The sequence below is a fragment of the Rousettus aegyptiacus genome, unplaced genomic scaffold (assembly GCF_014176215.1).
Source record: "Rousettus aegyptiacus isolate mRouAeg1 unplaced genomic scaffold, mRouAeg1.p scaffold_m13_p_20, whole genome shotgun sequence".
Taxonomy (NCBI): Eukaryota; Metazoa; Chordata; class Mammalia; order Chiroptera; family Pteropodidae; genus Rousettus; species Rousettus aegyptiacus.
Genome location: NW_023416296.1, coordinates 410,437 through 431,136, shown reverse-complemented (window position 1 = coordinate 431,136; position 20,700 = coordinate 410,437). Strand labels below are relative to the sequence as shown.

Sequence of the window (20,700 nt, the reverse complement as noted above, 5' to 3'; positions counted from 1 at the left end):
AGGCGCCTTCCTGCTCATGGTGGGGTGCAGCCCGGAGGGGCATGGGCCCGTCTTCCCCCGAAACGTGAAGCTGGTGCTCCCAGCGTCCCATGGGCGACAGCCTTCCTGGGCCCAGCAGGCTGGGTGTCCACCACCCACGCCCAGCACTGAGGCTGGAGCCTCAGCGCCCCCTCCGTGACCGGGAAGGGCCCAGGAGGCCGGGCGGCCGAGAAGCTGCAATGGAGGCGGAGGCAGTGGCTCACTTGGTGGGGCCTAGAGGGAGCCGGGCAGAGAGAGCCGGGCCCAGGGCTGTCCCAGCAGCTCGGCTTGTCCCGCGCCGTTCGGGGTCACTCGGCCAGGTCGCTGGACTGGGGAACGCCTGGCAGGGGCGCCCGGAGGAGCTCTGCGTCCAGTCGGCGTGCTGTGTGTCTGTTCAAGGGAGAGTCAAGACGGAGACTTACCGGGGGCCGGGGCGGGGGAGACGGGCCAGGATGCTGACATTGAGACAGGGGGAGGAGGGGTCCACGGCAGACTCCCCACATTTTCTCCTCTTCATGGAGGAGTCTCGTCTGATCCTCAGGCCTGACTCCCGCCACGGGTGAGGGCAGGGTTGTCTCGTGTCTTCAGGATCCCGTGAGGGACATGGCAGCTCCCTGCAGCTTGCATGGGTCCCCTGCCTCCCCTGTCCCAACGCCCGGGCCCCACCGTTGTCCCTACCAGCCCGACTCACTCTGGAGTCTCCCGACAGCCCCGACCTTTGCAGGGGGCTCCACACCGTAGGTCACCCACAATAGCCCCGGGCACGGGCACGTCCTCATGCGGCAGGTTGGAAAGCGAGGCCCTGAGGCGGGGACCAGTGGACCCGCAGCCGTGCCTCCTCGGCCACCCTGGGGAGGTGGCGGGCGGTTGCGGCGGGCCGTGCTCAGAGCTCCGCTTCCCGTCCCCCCACTGTCGTGGTGAGCCAGCGGCTGAGGCATCTGTGTGGCCCAACCACACTGCCACACGAGGGAGGCATGTTAACACACAGGGCCGGAAGCCACATGGCCGCGCCCCCGCCAGCTCACCGGCCATCTGTGGCGCAGGGGCGGGAGGCCTCTCAGCCACCGCCGTCGCAGCGCCTGTCCCGAGACCGTCACCAGGCCCTCAGCATCTTAACCGAGCGCTGTGTCCTTGGACAGCCTGGTCCAGCCTGTGGCTTGTCTTGGGGGTCCCCGGGGGCACAAAACCACACGAGAGCGAGAACCAGGCAGGGAGCCTCACACAGCACAGACTGAAAGGACGGCGTGAGCGAGACCTGCTGCCGCCCGGGGTCCCTCCTGTCTCCGTGAGGGCGCCCTGCCGTCGGCGGGCTGCCCGCGCTGGCGACACGCGCCCCGGGGGTCCCGGGCCACGGCTCGGCCGGCAGCGCCCTTCCTGCTGCGCGGCCTGGCACGGGCGACGTGGGTCTGGCCTCCACAGACCCGCCCGTGACTGCCGTACTCCGCCTCTCTCCAGAGAGGACGCGGGGCGGGGGGTCGGAGGGGCACGCACAGGCCACACAGAGCTGACGCCCACGCTGCCCGAGCAAACGGAAGGGGGCAGGAACCTAAGGAGTCGGGCAAGCAGCCACCCTGTCAGCTGCTCAGACGCGCGGGGCTGTAGGCTGTGGGTCCAACCAGTCAGACCCGCCTGGCTCGGGCAGGGGGCAGCATGTGTCCCAGGGCCTGTCACGCTCGGTGACACGGTGCAGCATGGCCTGATGGCAGCTCCACGGAACCTGAGGGCGAGGTCTGGACCAGCTCCCGGGGCCCCTGCTCCCTGCTGCGCCACCACCGCTGACAGCTGACAGGGGCCCTTTGCCTCCTGGTGACACGCCCTGCTGCAGACTGAGCCACGCCCCCGCGGACCCTGTCCAGTGGCCACTCGGGGCCTAGCTCCCCGGCTGGGCTGTCGATGACGAAAACTCAGCAGACTCAAACCCGCGGTTGGCAGGGTCTGAAACAGAGCCTCACTCTGAGGTCGGCAGAAGTGACTCGTGGGCTGGCCCGAGGGTTCCCTCCCAGATGCGCAGGACTGACTCCACGTGTGGGCTGGGTGGGCTTCAGGCATCCACTTAGGACGCGCCCCGGGGTGCTGTGGCCGGGCGCTGGCAGCCACGCCCCCCGCACTGCGCCACCCCGCGCCTGGGGCCGCGCGCATGTCCCACGTCACCGAGGCCTGACGGCAGGTCTTTGGTCTTACTCTCCCTTGACTCCATGTGGTTTGTTTCTTGGCCGTCAGTTTCTGGAAGTCTCTTGGCTGAGGGACTGTCGAAGAGGGTGGGGGTGGGCGGGGCCTCTGCTTGTCCGTGTTCGAATAGGGAGGGTGGGAGAGGCCGCAGGGAGAGGCCGCAGGGCCCCACACTCACTTGGCTGTGCCCGGTCACAGTCTCGGAAGCCAGTGCAACTGCAAAACCAAAACGGGGCCTCGGCGCACCCCGGCCACTCAGGGAGCTGCACCACGGGCATGCGGCCCCCAAGTCGGCACGCCCACCTCGCCCTCAGAGGCCGAGACGTCAGTCCTGTGGCTGATTGGTCATATTTCTTACTTAATTGGCTTTTTCAAAATTGGTTCATGGTTACCTTTTAAAGATTTTTTATTTGGTTTTTTGGAGTAAATATTTCCTAAGTGTTTACTTTATGGTTGATTAAATTTTCCAAATGTTAACAACTAGTGATTCTGTGATGGGGGTCAGAGCATTAGTAAGTAGTTCCTTTTAAGAAACGAGGGGCATGGGGGTCAGAAGCTGTGTCCCTCCCTCCCGGCTGACCTGGCCAGTCCCTGCGTCTTGCAGCCCTTGGAGGAAGTGGGGTGCAGCTCCCTGGCTCACGTGTCCGGTTGTCGCTCTGGCCAGCGGGGGGGCGCCGGCGAGGCTTGACGCCACGGGCAGGTGGGGATGCACGTGGGGAGGGGCCTGTTCACACGCACGCGCCACCCCGGAGCCAGCCGTGCTGCCGGGGAGGGCCCCTCCGCCAGCTGACAGTGTCTCTCTCCCCAGGCCTACACGATCCAGGGACAGTACGCCATCCCGCACCCAGATGTGAGTTTTCACTTGGCCCTGCCCCCTCCCCCACGTTGCCATCGACCCCCTGCATGCTGCTGTGAACTGCTCCGTATTAATATTACGTGATAATATTAATGCCGTTCTCAACTTCCCGACCTCTGTCGTGTCCACATGCCCTCGAGTAACCTTTAACCCCTTAGCACTAATTCTCCTCACGTGGAGGACTTGGCCTGATGTCAAATTGTGGCGATGGTTGCGGCAATGGGGGCTCCGTCCGCACACTGGGCCTCGGGCGGTGACCACAGGACTGCCCCCTCCGTCCGCGTTTGCCCACAAAGCCTTTCCCAGCGAGGGGTGCCTGGTGCCCACAGGGACGTGCGGCGGGCGGGCGAGGCGGGCGAGAGCGTCCGGCCTCTTCTGCCAACCCTCACGCCTCGAATCGGGCAGGTGCAGGGAGGTCGTCTGAGTGAGCCCCAAAGGCGGGCAGGGCCGGGGCGGGGTTTGCGGACTGACCGGCACCAACGCGTACTGGAAACACAGAAACCAGTTCGCTGTCGTTGCGGGAGGTTTTCTGTTGAGTAGAAAAGAAATACCAGTGGTTATTTTTTTAAAAAACCCTGGTTAAGCGACACATGTAGGCACTAGATGACAGTGGATGTGGAAAGGAGCCGTGTCCACCCTGTCGGCCCGCAAGGCCGTCGCGCGGGGCTCCTGGTCATAGGCCTGTGGAGACAGCCGTCTGCGTTGAGCGCGCGCTGCGTCCGCACCGGGAAGCCGTCCTGCTCCTGCCCAGAATGCGCCTCGGGGCTCCACTTGGTTGTGGACGCTGAAGCGTGTGCCCAGCTGCCCGGCACCAGGCGGCCGGTGTGCCGGTGCCCTGTCCCGCCCCCGGCCTACTCCAGCCGCTCCCCGCCCCCCAAGCCTCGTACTCCAGCTGCCCACGGCCACCTCGGCCTCCCCCTTGAGGACGCGTGCTGACTCCTGAGCCCGCCCGTGGTTCCCCACGCACCCCCGTCGGTCACTGGGGGTCTCTCCCCCTTCTGTGAAGGTGTGCACCCTCGGCAGCTTCGGAGCGAAGGTCGCCGTCCTGTACTCCAGGAGGCCGATGGCATTGCCTGTGGAAATGAGAGCGCGGGGCCCATCAGACCCCGGCAAGTGGGCAGGGCAGCCCCGGCTCAGGAGCCTTTCTGCCCCCATGGGGGTGATACCCATCCCTAGTCCTTTAGCCCTCAGCCCATGGGACCGGGAAGGCAGGTGTTAGCACCTGGGGGGTGGGAGGGGCTAGCCGGGCCCTCCCTGCAGGACCAACGGCCCAGGGCCAGAGCCAGTGCCAAGGTCAGGGCCAGGGTCAGGGCTGGGCGCCACGGTGGGCAGGCTCCGCAGTTCCTCACAGGATGCCCGGAGTGGTGGGGACGGGACATCAGAATGGAGCCGAGGGGCCGGCTTCCTGGGCAGCACGGCCTGCACGGAGGCAGGGCAGGCAGCTTGGTGCCTTTGGAGTGAGCGTGCGGCAGGCCCGGCTCAGCAGCCCGGCTCTGCGGCCGTCTCGGAGCCGGAGAACTCGGCAGCCCCTGGCGGGGGGCGCCGCCGGGGAGGGCAGGCCTCCGAGCTGGCAGAGCGCCTCGGGCCGAGTGTTCCCCGTGCGCTGGGTGGGGCCGAGCGGCTGATGGATTTTTATGTCAGTCGCTCTGCTCTTTCCATGTGATTTTCTCAGTCTCTCTCAAAGCAGGTCACGTGGGCTAACATGACTGTCGTGTGACCGACCACCCCTTGCACTGGGGAGAGGTTTGCAGTACGTGGCCGTGTGTTGCAAAACGGCTTCGCGTGCCAGGCCCGCTCTGCAGACCAGCAGCGCCGGGGTGGCGGCCCGGCCGGCCCGGAGCCCACGCTGTCTGGCAGGCGGGTGGAGTCAGTCACTCACTGACCCATGAGGGACACCACGGAGCCACGTGTGGGGAAGTAGATGACGATGGCCAGGAAGGCAGTTCTTAGCTGAGCTTAGAACCCGAACGTCACACAGGAAACGCTAACTCGTCCTGTGACCTGGCAGATGCACACGTTAGCTGTTTGGGCCGAGCGGCCGACATGTGCGCCACAGCCGTCTGCCGGCGGCTTACTGTCTGCCCTGGGTCAGATCCAGCCCAGGAGGAAAACATTCTTAGATCTGCGTGTTTCGTTGTGAAGGACTGAACTATACACACCTTTGCTGTGCCCAGTTTTAAAGAATGCTTTCTGGTTTTCCCCCGCCCGGCAGCTTCCCTGCGGGTCCTCACAGGCACCCGACCCCTCCGGGGGCTCTCGTCCGTTCCGGGCAGGGAGGTGCGGGACTGCAGGGCGGCGGGCGGCCTCATGGCCGCTGACCCGCCTGCAGAGTGCAGGGAGGCTGCCCGCTTCCCCACGGCCTGGTCCTGGCCGAGCGCTGGGTCCCGGCCTCAGGCGGGAGGCGGGGCACCTAGGACGTGGCCGCGGAGCACGTGAGCCTGGACACACAGCGCCGGTCGCCCGGCCCCCCACCCAGCCCCCAACCCAGCACGTCTGCTGCTCCGATCACGGTGGTGATCACACCTGGAGACGCTGCCTTCTGGAAGAAGTCGGCCACGTGTGACCTTCGTTTCTGGTCTTCACAGCTCCCGTGCCTCTCCTGGGCTTAACGTCGCCCCATCGAGAGGAGGTGCCTAAGTCAAGCGCCCACAGAATGGCGTGTGGGGCGACGGGGCCCCGGCCACCTCCGCTTTCCCACCCGAGCCTCGCGCTAAGCGTGTGTAGCAGCTGTCTGCACGCCAGGGGTCGGGGGGAGAGGTCGCGTGCACGGAGCGGGGAGCCGTGGGGGAAGGGCGGGCCCCGGCCCCGCGACCCATGCCGTGGGCTCCCAGCAGTGGACTGGGCGACTGCGCGGAGCACTGGCCAGGGCCCACACGGGTCAGGGAGCGTGCTCCTCGGAGTGAGTCACGGGGACACCGGAGCGACCCTCGCGGCTCGACGGAAGTGGGGACCCAGGGACGGCTGCCCATCACGCTCCTGCAGGGCTCGGGCCGCAGTCCCCTGCGGGCACAGGGCGGGCAGGCTCCCGCCCACCTCCTCAGGGTCCCTCTGAAGCCTGAGGGAGGTGGCCCCTGGCATTTCACAGAGAGCGCGTGGGAAGAGTGACCAGCCCTGCACTTGTCCACCAGCTGATGGCCGCACGTCCAGCTGTGTTCTTCCGAGATCGCGTAGCACCAAGCGGCAGAGAAGTGCCTGCCCCATCAGGCCCGGGCTGCCACGGTCACTCACGAGACAAGGTGTCCAGTAACTGTCACCATTGGCTTGAGCTAAATCATCCTTTCTCCGTCCCCTGCCCTGGGGTTAAACTAAAGGATTAGCAGTCCCTCCTGAGGATCCGCCTGGCGGCAGGGCTGGGCCCCGGGTCACCTGTTTGCACGTGAAATTCCGAGGAACCCTGATCACCAGGGCTGGGAAGGGAGAGCAGACACTCCCGCTGGAGCCCGGGGAGAGATGCAGGAGGGAAAGGGCGATTCTCGGAGAGAAGCACTGAGAAGTCCTCAGAGCTGATAGACCAAGCCGGTCCTCACACCCCGGAACCCCAGCCAATCTCAGACAAGATAAACGGGAAGAAACCCGTCTTAGGGAAATCAAAGCAACGCCTCCCACCGCCGAAGGCCAGAAGTAAGTGTTCACGGAGTCAGAGGCCGAGAGGACATCGAAGGACGAGCGCGGCGGACGAGCGGACCCTCCGCCGGCAGCCGCGGGGGCCAGGAGGTGGCCACACCGCAGAGGCAGGAGCTCATTGGCCTAAGATCCTATCCCAAGGGGACCTCCCAAAGGCCGAAATACGGACACTTTCAGACAAACAGCCGTGACCAGCAGGGTCCCCAGACGCCCTTCCGGAGGACACCGATCCCAGAAGGAGGGCCGGAAGGCTCCAGGAGCCGGGGCGGTGGTGATTCCGTTTCTGTCGTGAGCACGAGCACGAGCCGCAAAGAAGAGGTCGATGATTTTGCCTACGCTAAGACATAAACGTTTAGGTAAATGGAAAAAACTTTGTCCCATAAAATCCGTGTCAATGCTGTCTGATCTGTGAGATTAACGTAACAAAACTAAATAGACAAAAACCGCGGCTGAGGGGGACCAGGAAGCTCTGGTCACGTGTCATTGGAAGAGGCTGAAGGCGTTGAGTTTAGGCTTGATAGGTGCACATTAAAATTTCAAAGGGTCCGCTCATAAAAAGGAGTTCCATTACATCAATGCCACAAAGTGACGGGGGCAAGGTGGGTTAGAGAAAAACGATCAGCCATTACAAATGGAAAACAGGAAAGAAAAAAGCCTGGAAAATCAGGACAATTGGAGGCGCAAAATAAGAGATAGTAGAAATTCATCTGCATCCATGGGCCATTGTGATTGCCAGTGAAAGATTTTCCAGTTAAAAAACAAAAGCAGCCAGACTTAAAAAAAAATTAACATTTTTTTTTTCAGGAGACACACCTAAAGAATAACCACTCAGAAAAACTAAAAGACTAGAAGAAGCTGTTATAGGAGAATACTAACTAAAAGAAACCTGACTTACAAATATTGATATCAGTGAGGGAAAAAACAAGACTTCAAGGCAAATTCCTTAGTCATTACATGTTGATAAAGGGTCCAGTTCACTAAAAGATGTAACAGTTCAAGATTTATATGCACCTAAAACATAGCTTCGAGTACACATAAGGAAAAAAGTTGACAGACCATGAAGAGAATTCGACAGTCATTGTAGCAGAACCTGAACACCTCTCCCTTTCAGCAACGGTCAGGTGCACGAGAACAGAGACCGTGCTGGCTGCGGCCGCTGAGGACTGATGGGCACGTGCCGAGCACGCCACCGGCACTGCCGGGGAGCTCGGGCGGCTTCTCACACAGCCCGGCGGCGGCCTGGAGCGAGGGGAAGGCCCGCCGCGCCTCAGGAAGCGGGGGCACACCCTCTGTTCTCTCGCCACAACGCGGCGGCGTTGGGATCAGTGCTTAAGAGATACCTTTTAAAAACTTACCTTTGTCGGAAGTCGAAGACCAAAATAAATAGACAAACCACGTTCCTGGACAGGAAGGCTAAGTACCTTATGCTAATTCTCCCCAAATTTGAGGTACACATGAAATACAGTGGCAACCAAAATCCTGACAGGCTGTTTTAAATTTTTATGTGAAAGTGCAAAGGCCCAGATCCATCGACACTCACAGAGGACTTAGGGTCGGGAGATTGGTCCTCGCCATGGGAAGGTGTGCTCAGGCCGTGCTGCAACAGTGGGGTTCGGGGGCACGGAGAGACCCCGGACCAGGGGACCTGACGCGAGAGCCCAGGGCGGGACCCTCGTGGGCGAGGGAGCCCGGTCCATGACAGATGCTGGGAGGGCGGGTCGTCCGCATGGGAAAACGGGTCTGTGCAGCGCAGAAGGACCCCCAGGGAAAGCCTGGCGCTGCTGGCGAGATCGCAGTGGAGTCTCCCTGCGCAGGGGGCGGGGGGCGAGGCTCCCGAAACGGAGGCAGAGACCACAAAGACAGTTCTAGTGTGACTGCACTGCACTGTTAAATTCTTTTTCTCTGAAGATGCCATAAGGAGAGTGGGGGAAAGATCTTCTCAGCAGATATAACTGGAGTAGGTTTAGTATCTGAACTGCATAAGGAGTTCTGCTGAATCAGCAAGAACCAAACTAATAGGAAAATGGCCAAAAGACACAAGCAAGCGTTTTACAGAAAGGAGAGGCCAGTGCACAGGAGACCCCCGAGGGGTCCGTTTCCTGCCTGGAGAAGCAGCTGCCTGGCAGGTTGGCTTTGTGACGACTCATTTGATACTTACGGCTTTAGCAACGGTCTGCGTTTAGTATTTGTGTTTTTATACTCCAACACGTTAGGAAGAAAAGGCAAGGTGCGGAGAGAGACCTTACCACGTGAACCTCCGCTGGTGCTCCTCCCCCCTCGCCGCCCCTCCCTGCCTCTCCCCACCTCAGCACCCCGCCTTGCGATTTGCAGACACTGGCAAACTGGAAGTCTGATTTTTTAATGGTAGAAATACCTTAAAAAGTGGGAATTTCCCTTAGCATTTTGTTCTGCTCCCTCCTTTAAATGTCAGCGTCGACTCCCAAAGAAGTGACACGCTTAACTGGTTAGGGGCAGAGGCGAGAGGAGAGACACTAGCTAGCACCCACTGCCCACCGCTCTCCGGCCAGGGGTCGCCCTGGCGCAGGGCGCGCTCCGGCGTGGGCGCGCGGCGGGGGCGCGTGCGCGGGCGTGAGCACCGTTTCGTAAAGAGCGGGGGAGCGCGGGGCTGCTGGCGTCAGACCCCGCCGCCTGTGCCGCGCACGGCGGGGCGGGGCCTCTGGGCCAGAGCCCGTGGACGGCTGGCTGGGAAACCCCCTGCTGCTTTCGATGACTGTGCCCCCAGCCAACGTGGACCGCACTTCCCGTCCTGCTGGTCGTGCACGTGGGCCTTCCACTTTACAGATGGGGACAGCGGCCCATGGACACCCACAGGCCTGTCCCCACAGAGCTGTCGGGGCCGGGGCCCATTCGGGCCGGTTCTGCCTCCAGAGCCCCCTCCCCCACTGGCTAACCAACACACGGCCGGCCGTGCTCTGGTGGAGACTCAGGGACGAGTAGGGGAGGGGCCTGCCCTCACGGGCGCCTGCCAGCTTGGCCACCAGACAGCAAGCGGGGGGCGGGATGGAGGAGCGGAGCAGCTGGCCAGGCTGCCTGGGGCCCAGCAGGCGCCGGCCGACCTCACTGCACGCTGGCCCCTGGGGAAGGGCCGCAGCCCCCAGGGGGCCGTCAGTGCGGACGCGGCTGGCCTCGGCCGTCCAGCGTCACACATGGTGTCCCCAGGTGCGGGGTGTCCTCAGCACCCGGGGGCGCGTAGTCCCCTCCCCGTGAGGACACGTGGAGCTGGGGTCAGGGTGCGACTGTGACTCGCTGCCCCCGCCCCAGAGCCCTCGAGCGGGTGGCGGGGTGTGCCGGTCAGCAGGCCTCGGCCGTCTCACACGCCGCTCGCCCTTCGCGCCCAGGACACCCCTGGGTGCTCGCGTCCCCGAAGGAAGAGCCTGCGCTAGGCCGCCAGCTGCCTCGCGCCTCGTCCCGGGTGCCGCCTCCCAGGCGTGTCCTGCTGACCCCTCTCTGTGTCGCACCACGTCCAGGGACGCCGGGGGCAGGGCCGGTGTGCTGGGCGTAGGTGGCCGTCAGCCCCTGGCCCCTGCCGTGGCCTTGACCAGCACACCCCACCAAGGGACTCTTAGGGTGAACTGACCCCAGGTCACCAGGTCCCCCGACTCTCACCTCAGGACCCCAGGCACAATAGCTGTGCCTGGAGTGGCCTCGGGGAGCCTGGCATGCGGCCAGTTGTCCCTAAGCAGCCCACCCCCCAAGTGCTGCAGGTCAGGGGACACCTGGAAGGGGAAGCTGCTTTCGGCCACACTCAGTTCCCCGGGGAGGTGGGAGGGGGAGACCGGCGAGCTCTGTGGCCGTCGCCCGGCAGAGGCCGTCCCTCCGAGAAGTGGCCAGGGGGCCCATGTGCCGCCTCACACCGACACCCCAGCCTGAAGAAGCAGGAGGCCTGACTGACCTCCAGTGTCCCACAGGCCCTGGCTGCCCCCACGGGGCTCGAGGCCAGGGGCGAGGACGCCGGGCGCGGGTCTGGGCGCAGCCGAGCAGTCAGGAGCGCGGGCCGGCTCCCTGGGGGCGGCGGCACAGCCCCGCGTGAAGGCCCCACACAGCCGCTGCCCCCCGACGCGTCGCCGTTCTCTGAAGGAGCCCAGATCCCGCACGCCGGGACAGGCATGGGTGGCATCAGAAGCTGGTGTCACCCGGGATGCCAGCTCCGCCCTCCGAGTGCCTGCTCCCCACCGTCAAGTCCGGGCCGGCCCTGGAAGCTGCAGTGGGCGTGGCGGGGCCGGCCTTCCTGCCGAGGGAAGGCTGGGGTCGAGGACGCGTCCAGGCATGTGCCATCCACCCCCTCCCCCCGTGGCAGCTGGAGGCACCGCCGGTGGGCCAGCCCGGCCTGAGGACGTCCAGCCCCAACACGTCTGAAGGGCAGGAGGGTTCTGAGCCTGGGGCCGCTGCCTTCGGCCCAGATGTGGCCACGTCTGACCGTGCTCACCTTCACCTTCTGTTACGTTAGCTTTTATTTGGGAAATCAAGCTCTGGCAAATAACTGAACACGCTGCATTTTAAAGCCCCCGCGAAGTCCAGTGGCCGGGGTGGGGGTGCAGGGGGCATGGTGGGCTCAGTGCAGGGAGGCCTCTGGGCACTCTCACCCGCACCCCCACAGAACCTTCCAGCACTACCTGCTGCAAGCCTGGACATCACAGGCCAGCGCGTGAGGCAGGGCTGACCGTGCGGTGATGGGGCCTAGCACAGGGCCGGGCGGGGCAGGGTTTGCAGGAGCGACCATCCCACGGGCTCCCCACAGACGCACCTGACCACGGGCTCCCCACAGACGCACCTGACCACGAGCTCCCCACAGACGCACCTGAGCTCCGCGTGAGGACGCGGCTGACGCTCTGAGACCCAGCCAGTCCCGTCCTGTGGCTGTCAGGCGCCCCCATCCCGCGAAGCGGGCCAGGGGTCGCTCGTCCACCCAGGCCTGTGCGGTGGGACCCCTGGCTGGCTCCCACCGCACAGGGAGCCCAGGGAGGACGGGCTCAGCGGGCCTGCCGGCGCCGGCCCATTGGCTCTCCCAGGCCAAGTCCTTGAGTTCTGCCGCGTCCGCCATGTGTGCGCATGGCCCTCTCTACCTGTGCGGAGTTCTGTTACTGCCTTTGTGATGTGGTGTGACTTGTACTCGATGACAATAACCTTCTTAGCTCTCGTGTCCCTCCTACCCCAGCAGTTGACCAAGCTCCACCAGCTGGCCATGCAGCAAACCCCCTTTCCTCCCCTCGGACAGACCAACCCCGCTTTCCCCGGTACGTACCCGGCCGCCCCCTCGGACCCCCTCTCTCCTCCCCGGGGGCTCCTCTTTGCGCTCTGGCTTTGCTCAGGGCGCGAGCAGAGCAGCTGGCACTCCGGCAGGCGCGTGGCGTGCGCGCTGCCGGGCCGGGCGGGGGGCCCGTGTGTCCCCGAGGTGGGTTGGTCGTCTGGCCGTCCCATGCAGGGGCGTCTGCCCGGAGCCTGTCCTGCTGAGCGCACATGCCCGGCCAGCCACGTTCCGTTTGGGAGCGAGAGCGCAGACGCACGGACCGGGGTGCCGGTCTGCAGGAGGCCGGGGCGCGTCCCTAGAGTGACGCCCACCCCAGACGGCGCCTGCCCTCCCCTGGGAAAAGCCAGGAAGCTAGCCCCCCAGTGCAGGGCGCAGCGGCATCGGCTCCCGGCTGGCATCGGGGTGGGTGGGCCTGGGCACAGCTGTGTCTGGCCGGCGGGCTCCTCCTGGCGACACGGGGCGCCGCCTTGGCAGCCGTGGCCGGCGGGGGCCCGCCAGACACACTGGTCTGCCGCCGCCAGTCAGGTTCTGAGCTTCCCTAGCCGAGTGGCCTTGCTTATCTCCTTGAGGGCAAAACGTTAAATGTGTCTCTTCTTTGCTCTCCAGGAGAAAAGCTGTCTTTACACTCCTCCGAAGAAGCTCAAAATCTGATGGGCCAGCCCTCAGGTAAACGGGGCGCCCCCGGGAGAGCCAGGCCGGGTGGGGGCGGCCCATGCCCTGGGGCGGATCCACGCCTGCCCGTCCCTGCCGGGAGCAGGGCGCGCGTCACGGGCTCCTGTGGTGCTCCGAGCACGCCGCCGCCCAGCCGGGGCCTGAGCGGCAGCGCCACCGCCTGTGCCGCCGTCTGCTCTCGGCGGCACAGACGGCACGATGTGGCCCTTCCCCATGTGTGCGTCCTCAGAGACAGGAGCACGCCTCCACGCAGCAGAGCACCGGGGCCCTCTGGAGAGGCGTAGACCCCCCAGGGCGCGGGGCAGCAAAGCCGCCGGCAGTGGTGGCCTGGTCTAGCAGGTGTCGCTCGCTCTCCCGTCCCCCAGGAGGTCCCGGGTCAGAGCAGAGGAGCGCGAGTCCAGCCGAAGGGCGATGGGCGGCGGCGGAGCGTTTCCGGCCGTGCCGGCACCCTCCCCCACCGCCCCCCGGTGGTGTTCTGGGCCCCAGGGTGCGGCTCAGGCTGCAGGAAGCCCCAGGACTTCCCCACGGGCCATCGCTGGGTCCAGCTGTGCACCCCGGGGCTTGCCTAGGCTGAGACACCGGCTCCGAGGCTCCCACACAGGTGGCGGGCTCCCCCTCAGTGAAGCCTTTGAGTCATTAATGCTGAACGTAGTGAGTAAAAATTAGAGAACATTTATGGAACGTCTTGCTCACGGAAGCGGATACCGACCCTTGCAAGGTTACCATCTGGGCGATGCACGCGGGTCTGTGCGGCCCTCTGCGGTTTGCAACGCGGTTCCTGGAATTACCCACGAAGGGCTCCTGGAGTTGCCCGGGACCCCCGGGGCCTGGCTTGCCCGGGCACACAGCCCCCACCCCCAAAGCCCCGTGGGACTCGAAGTTTGTGCACACCCACACACGCGCGCGCGCACACACGCACGGCAGGCACGCATCCTGCCACCTCGGCCGGCTCGGCTCAGCGGCTGTGACGACACGCGCCGGCTTGCCGGGCCGGGCCCTGAAGGCCGCCGTCGGCCCCGCTCGCAGACGGCCCCGGCTCGCGGGGAGCCCAGCCCCGTCCCGCGGGGAGCCCGGCCCCGTCCCGCGGGGAGCCCGGCCCCGGCCCGCGGGGAGCCCAGCCCCGGCCCAGGGCGTGGCGTCATCGCCACGGCGGCCACGCTCACCCCCACACGGGGTCCCGCTTCTCGGCGGCGTGTCTTCACATGCGTTCGGTGTTCCTTTCCTCTTGCAAAGGGTCCGACACCCCCTCCCTCCCTCAGGAAGAGCAGGCGGGGCCCGTGGCGTGGTGTCCGCCCAGGTCAGGCTGGCAGGGACTCAGGCAGGACTGGGAAGTCTCTTAAAAGGCATTTAAGTGTCCCTGTGGGACACGGACAGATAGCCGAGCCTCGTTGAAAACGCTTTTATTAGAAGATGCAGCTTGAGCCTGCGGAAGAAAACTGACAGGCGGCCCGAGGCGAACGGTCCACGTACCCGCCAGGCCAGCCCCACGAGCGCGGGCTCACTTCTGGCGGCGAGGCCATGGCCACGTGTGCCGTGTTTTGGGGACACAGTGCTGAGGAAGAAGAAGCAGGAAGAGGGCGGGCCGTGAGAGAGCAGGGAGGCTCGGGGTGCGCGGAGGAAGCGGGGCCGTCAGCGGGCTTCGAGTCTCGGCGGCATCGACCTGCGTTTTGTTGGACAGCCCGGGCCGTGGGAGATGAGACTGTGGGGCAGGGGCGGGGATGGGGGCTAGCGCGGGCGGGAAGGGGGCCCAGGTCCCGGGGCAGGAAGGGGGTGCAGGTCCCAGGCCGTTCCGGAGAGGCGTGAGCCCGCCTGGCCCGCATAGTTGGCCTTGAGCAGAGGGGGGGGTGGAGCTGGGCTCCAGCGCCTCAGCTGAGCCTCAGGCCCCAGAGGCGAGAGGCGGGGCCCAGGGGGCCTGGGGAGGGGAGCACACTGTGGGCTCTGGGCTCAAGGTGCCTCCCGGGCCGGGGCCGGCAGCACCGGGGATGGGGAGCCAGGACGCCGTGGGCCCACGTCCCCAGCAGCCCCCCTGCCAGCCCCCCACGCATCTCGTTGTCACTTTCCGAAGCGAGAGTGGGCGTCCCAAACTCTGAGGAGCTTTTTGTGTGCTGGGTGCTGAGCTGAGAAGTGTCAGGATACAGATGGGGGCCCAGTGACAGTAAGCAAGTGTCCCCACCTCCAACATAAGACCCCGCACAGAGACGCAGTCCTCTGTGGGTCCTGGGGCCCCGGCAGGGTAAGCCACGCAGGGCCACGCAGTCACGTGTGCGCAACACAGGGTCGGGCACCCACGGCAGGCAGCTGGTGTCACCTGGGCCGCGTGGGCAGCGAGGGGCCTGAGTGCTGGGCTGGGGCGAGGGGAGAGCAGAGGGGACCAAGGACCCAGGGAGGACAGGCACCCTGCGTGAGACAGGGGGCCCGGGGCTCCCCGGTGTCTGTGAGGGCGTCCCACCTAGCAGAGGGGCGCACCGTGGCGTGCCCAGAACGAAACCCCGACCGGCCTTCCGCCAGGGTTTCGTCCTCCCTGGTGTGAGTGAGGGAAGCTGGGACTCGACTCGGTGCGGCTGGGCTAAGATCTCACAGGGCCCTCGGCCTCAGCCGTGCTGCCCGCCCGCGTGGGTGCTGGGGAGCACCGGGAGCATCTTCCGTCAGCCCAACCACGTCCCCTTCCTGTGCCCAGGTCTGGACGCCAGCCCCCCGGCCAGCACTCACGAGCTCACCATTCCCAACGACGTGAGTATGCCGAACCCCCACCTTCCCGACCGCATGACTTCCCCCCTCCTTGAGCCGTCAGAGCCCCTGGTGCCTGACGGGAAAGTAGCCTCAGGGGATTCGGGGCTCGTTGGGAGTTCAGGCCCCAGAGCTGGCAGGAAGCCCGAGGGCCCCGCTGAGCCCGGGCGAAGGCACAGCCCTGGTCTGGGTGGCCCGGGAGTGCACTAGAGCAGACCTGCCCCGTGCCCCCTGGTCTCCGTGGGGTGTGCACCCTCTGGGGGGCTGTCGCATGGTATCTGGGGTCCTGCACCTGGGGTGCCTGGCGCCCAGTGTTGGCTCAGCTGAGGGGTGGCCTCACAAGCCCCGCCCACACTCTGTCCTCCCCACACCATCTGAACCCTCGGACCACCCGAGAGCATTGACTCGGCTCCCGAGTGCAGGATGCCAGGGCGGTGGGGGCCACGTGTCCCGGAGGGGCAGCGGCCCCAGCAGCATGGAGAGGCCTTTCCCGCCCCAGGCCCCAGCCCTCAGCCCGCAGTGCCGTGCCCCGAGCACCAGCCTGGCCGGAGCCCTGCCGCCTCCTGACGGAGACAAAAGCGCAGGAAGCACAGACTGTGACCTCCGTGGCCTCGCGGCCCGAGGGGGAAGGAGCTGGGCCCTGGGGCCCTGGGCGGGGGCGCCCTCCGCAAGCGACTGCCCTTGCCAGGCCCCGCGCAGCCGCAGGCACGGGCAGCATGGCCCCGCGTCCTCCAAGGGAGAGGTGTCTGCGTTGAGCGCTCGGGCGCGTGCTCCCGCTGCTCCTGTCCAGCCGGAGAGGCCGTGGCTTGTCACAGGTCCCCAGAGGCGAGACGCCCAAGGGTTTGCAGGAACAGCCCTGAGCTGGCTGGCCTTTCCAGCAAGCCAGTGGGGAGCCGGGCACGCCGGGAGAACGGGGTGCGGCGGCCAGGACGCCTTCCTCAGTGGCTCGCCGGAGCCCGCCGAGGCGGGCTGGGCAGGGCCCTCACACCCGAGCGTGAGGGCACGAGCAGGGAGGCGGGTGTCCAGCACGTGGTCTCTGGTGGCCGAGGAAGGTGTGAGGACAGGAGGCAGGCCGGGCCTCGTCGGGGCGTGGGCGCCCAGCGGGCCCTCCTGAGTGCCGGCCTCTTCGGGGAGCCCTGCTGGCCCCACATTCTCCTCGAGCGCTGCTGCCCCGTGTCCTTTCAGGGGGCCTGCCAGTCACCTACCTTGCCTGGCCCTGGGCAGAGAGGAGCCCTGAATACACCTCTGCCACCAGCTGGTGCTCAAGAAGAATGGTCAAGGGTCTCAGGCCGCTGGCTGGAGACCACGCTCCCTGACCCCGGGAGTCGGGGCGGGGCCTGGGGACGGGGTAGGTGGAGTAAGCCGAGTGCTCGGGGACGGATTGTGGGCAGTGTGGTGAGGCCGCTGGTCTAACCTAGGAGAGGCGCCGAGGTGGGCCCACGCGTGAGCCGTGTGAGACGCCGTAGGCCGCCTCCGAGACGAGAGCTGGTGGGCACGCATCGCTGCGCCAGTGAGCCGTCGTGGGGGGCAGGTCGAGGGCACCTGCGTTTGGGAACGGGTCCCCGGGGCCGTCTCGCAGCCCGGCCCCAGCCCTGCGCCGCGGCCTCACCACATGGGGCAGGAGCAAGCTGTGTCACAGTGCCGGTGCCCGCGGCCAGGCTGCCGGCCAGGCCCCACTCGTCCAGCCTCTTCATCCTGTGCAGTCGCTCAGGGTGCTGACCGGTGGCCCTGTGTGGGTGAAGGGCCTTGGTCTGCGGGGGAAGCGAGAGGTGCCCTCGCCCGGCAGGACGGGCTGCGAGGGCCGGCCGCCGCAGAGAGCCAGTCCCGACCTCGGGCACAGCCCGGCCCCACATGCGGCCGCCCTGTGTCCTGAGCGGGCCCCGGCCCTTGTCCCTCTGGCTGCTTCGTTCTCAGTGACGCCTGCCCCTTCAGGTGGCCGAGTGGCCAGAGGCCCCCGCATCCCGTCTTTAAACAGAGGTCGCACGATGGGAAGGAAGGCGACACCTGATGTGTTGTCAGAATTTGCTCCAAGTTCATCCAGAGACAGGCCTCAGGCCGCTGCCAGCTTTACCCTGGCTTCAGGCTAACAGCGCGCCACCCTGGGGACTGAGCCGGGAGGGCGCCCCGCCCCGGCGCTGGCCTCAGGCCTGCTGGCTCCACGTCGCCCGGGCCCCCAAAGGACACGAGGCCAGTGATGCAGCCACCTGACTCTGGCCTCCTGATTCTTCAGGCCAGCTTGCAGTTGGGCACCAAGCAGAGGCCGGGTGCCCGAAGCCCCCGCCCCGCCCGCAGGAAGGCGGGCCCGCACCGTCACCCCCGCAGGAAGGCGGGTGGCATGGAGCCGGTGGCGTGGGGCGGGGGCTAAGGCTGGCCGCCCGCAGGCTGCCCTGGGCTGCGCGCACCCTGCCCGGGCCGCCCCGGGCTCCCCTCTAAGAAACTCCGTCCCTTCTTCCAGCTAATAGGCTGCATAATTGGACGCCAGGGGACCAAGATCAATGAAATCCGACAGATGTCCGGAGCGCAAATCAAGATTGCCAATGCCACGGAGGGGTCGTCGGAGCGTCAGATCACCATCACGGGGACGCCGGCCAACATCAGCCTTGCCCAGTACCTCATCAATGCCCGGTGAGCACTGGCCAGTGGGCGGGGCCCTCAGAGGCCGGCCGGCCGGGGCGCGGAGTGTGCTGGAGCCTTCACGCAAACCCGGGGCCTTGCCCCTTGACCTTTCACCCTGAGGAATCGTCGGTGGGGTGCCCAGAGCATTCTAGGGGAGCAGTAGCTCACGGCCCGGGGCCTGGGGTCAGCCACACAGCAGGGTTAACTGACACTCACCTTAGGGCTGTGGTTTCTGAGAGCCGTTAGCAGGCCGCCTCGCTCGCACACGCCCCGTGGCCGCAGAGACACCCCCACCCCCAGGCGCCTTCAGAGCAGTGCAGCAGGGCAGCGCAGGGCCGAGCTCGCCTGCCGGGAGGTGACGGCCTGCGGCCCGGCCAGGGCCCCTCGCCTGGCCACGCGCCTCGGCCCCCTGCCCAGGGCACGTTGGAGAAGGAGCGGGTGCCAGCACCCAGGGAGGCAGGGCCCTCACGGGGGGAGGGAAGGGGCCCCACTCCCCCCCGCCCCCGAAGGGCCAGGGCCTCCTCCCCGACCCAGAAGGCAAAGGGGCTGGAGGGAGGCCCAGGCCGGCTGGGGTGGGGGCGGCCCCGGCGTCACTCTCCACGCCGTGGCAGCCGCGTTCGCCGCGCCCCGACACGGTGACAGGGACAGAAGGCCTCGTGGGCCCCGTCGCTGGCGGGCCTCCCTCCCTCTGCTGGGCGCTGGCCCCTGCTCCCGGCCTCCGCGTGCGGCCCCGGGACGACCCGCGCCAGCAGAGGGGCCGCGGCTGCCGAGGCCGCGAGTCCCGCGTGGGCGGCCGCCCCGCGAGCGCACGGCGACCCTCCTCCTGCCTCCTCCTCCAGGCTGACGTCCGAGGTCACTGGGATGGGCGCGCTCTGACCCTGCCGGCGCCCCGCGGCCCTGGCGCCCACGCGGCTCGCCACTGTACAGACAGCCCGCCCCCCGTCACAGAAGCAAACAGCGGTTTTCTCCGGGACGCGTGGCCGGTGCCGCCGAGGAGCACGCGCTCACGAAGCAGCCGCGTCCACAGCCGTGAGCCCGGCCGCCCCCGCGTCCGCCCTCGCCCGTCCGTCCCGCGCCAGCATGCGGTGTGACTTCCGCCCAGCGCTTCGGGGCGTCCCCGTCCGCGCAGTTCTAGACGTATCGTTCCTAGTGTCAGTGTGGCGTTTCAGAGCGGGCCTGACGTGGTGCCGCCGCCCCCCACCGCCCCGAGGCCCGCCGACCCCCTCGCCCGGGCCCTCGCCCACGTCCACGCGGGTCTCGCGCCAGCGCCGCGGCGGGCCTCCTCCTTGTCCGAGGGAAGGGGAGCATGGGGCCGGGGCCCTGGCCGAGGCACAGGGTGAGGTGGGGTGCTCGGGCCTCGACGGGGAGACGCGGGCCCCTGGGCGCCTTCGCGGGTCTGGAGGGCACGGGTGGGCTGGGAAGCGCCTCTGCTCCACGTCGGAGTTCAATAAAGGTCGTGGGCCACCCCTCCGGCTGTGGCTCCTCTGTGCCCCTCGCCAGGCCCCCTTCCCGCCCGGGCATGTGCGCTTGCGCCCGGGACCCGGCCCAGCGGCCGCGGCCGGAGCAGCCGGCCCTTCGTCATGCGGTCAGACCCTCTCCCCGCGCCCCCGGCCTTCACAGGTCATTCTGGTTTTACTTTTGCAAAATTACTTTAAAAGACGATGGGTGAAACTTCACTTTTGGTTTCTGATTTGCGGACTCACCTCTCCCGCCACCTCTGCGTGGGGGGACGGGCTACGCGCAGCGGCTCCAGTGTGCACCCCACACCCTTTCACCGACCTGCGTCCTCGGCGCGCCTCAGCCCACTGCCCCTTCTGGACGCTGAAGCCCCAGGGGGGACACGGGCCCTGACAGAGGGGGGCTCGTGACGGGCAGAGGCCATCAGCCTCTCACAGAGCCTGTCAAGCACCCAGTGGCCCGGGGTGGCTTGCCTCTCGGCGGGAGCCCCCTCGTGGCTGTCCGCGTGACCAGGCCACCCGGCCTGCTCCCCTGGCCGTCCCCACAGCCCTTGGTCAAGGTACAGTGCACATCACAGCAGTACCGGGCCGCCCCACACACCTGGGTGGCTTAGGGCTGCGCGGTTCGCTCGCTCACCCGCTAGACACGTGGGCCACGTGCCGGCCACCCCTCAGGGGGGCCTGGGAGGAAGCGGGGACGTGGTGGACGCAGGCCATTCCCTGGGCACCTCCATCGGCGCATGGCCAGCAGACAGAGTGAGCACGTGCCCTGTAGAGCGGTAGGCACGGCGATGCACGGACCCGGGGCGCCAGGCCTCAGTGTCGAGCGGGTGGGCACGGCGGGCCGACCCGGAGCAGCAGGCGGGGGGCGGGGCGGGGGCATTTTGAAGGGAGACCTGGCAGGACGGAGACGGCTGCGCCAGGGTCCAGGCGGGGCGGCGGACGGCTGGGGCTGTGGGGAGGGGGCCGGCGCAGGAGGGTGGGGACGGGCCGGGGCTCCGAGGTCCAGCTCGGGAGCATTGGGGCGGGGGCACACAGCAGTGGCAGCCCAGGGCGCCAGGAGGCACTGAGGGAGTCGGGAGAGCCCGGCGGGCGCGGCGTGGGCCAGGGCGGGCGCGCGCTGGGGCCCGGCGTGTGAAGCCGCCGCGAGCGTCCTGTAGAGATGGCTGGAGCGAGCGGTAGGCGTGCGCTTCGCCTTCTGAGGAGCCTCGTGCACGCTTTCTGCCCGGCTGCCCCCCGCCACCCTGCCTCCGGGGGTGGCACGCCCGGTCCCCCAGGTCGGCGGCGGCATC

At 66.9% G+C, this 20,700-nt stretch overlaps 1 protein-coding gene across 4 annotated transcripts in view; it reads left to right on the top strand.

The window, feature by feature from the left end:
• The window catches only part of PCBP3 (poly(rC) binding protein 3), a 153,933-nt gene extending 134,516 nt beyond the window's left edge, over positions 1 to 19,417 (top strand). For 3 of the 4 annotated variants that reach the window (XM_016143548.2, XM_016143546.2, XM_016143547.2), the window contains exons 10-15: positions 2,996 to 3,037; positions 11,844 to 11,922; positions 12,543 to 12,602; positions 15,286 to 15,338; positions 17,791 to 17,960; positions 18,791 to 19,417. In XM_016143548.2, coding sequence (XP_015999034.1) covers positions 2,996 to 3,037; positions 11,844 to 11,922; positions 12,543 to 12,602; positions 15,286 to 15,338; positions 17,791 to 17,960; positions 18,791 to 18,827 — 441 coding nt within the window. In that variant the 3' untranslated portion in view covers positions 18,828 to 19,417. The remainder of the gene's footprint in view (positions 1 to 2,995; positions 3,038 to 11,843; positions 11,923 to 12,542; positions 12,603 to 15,285; positions 15,339 to 17,790; positions 17,961 to 18,790) is intronic. The other variant, XM_016143549.2, reaches the window with a different exon arrangement.
• The last annotated feature ends 1,283 nt before the right edge of the window (positions 19,418 to 20,700 follow it).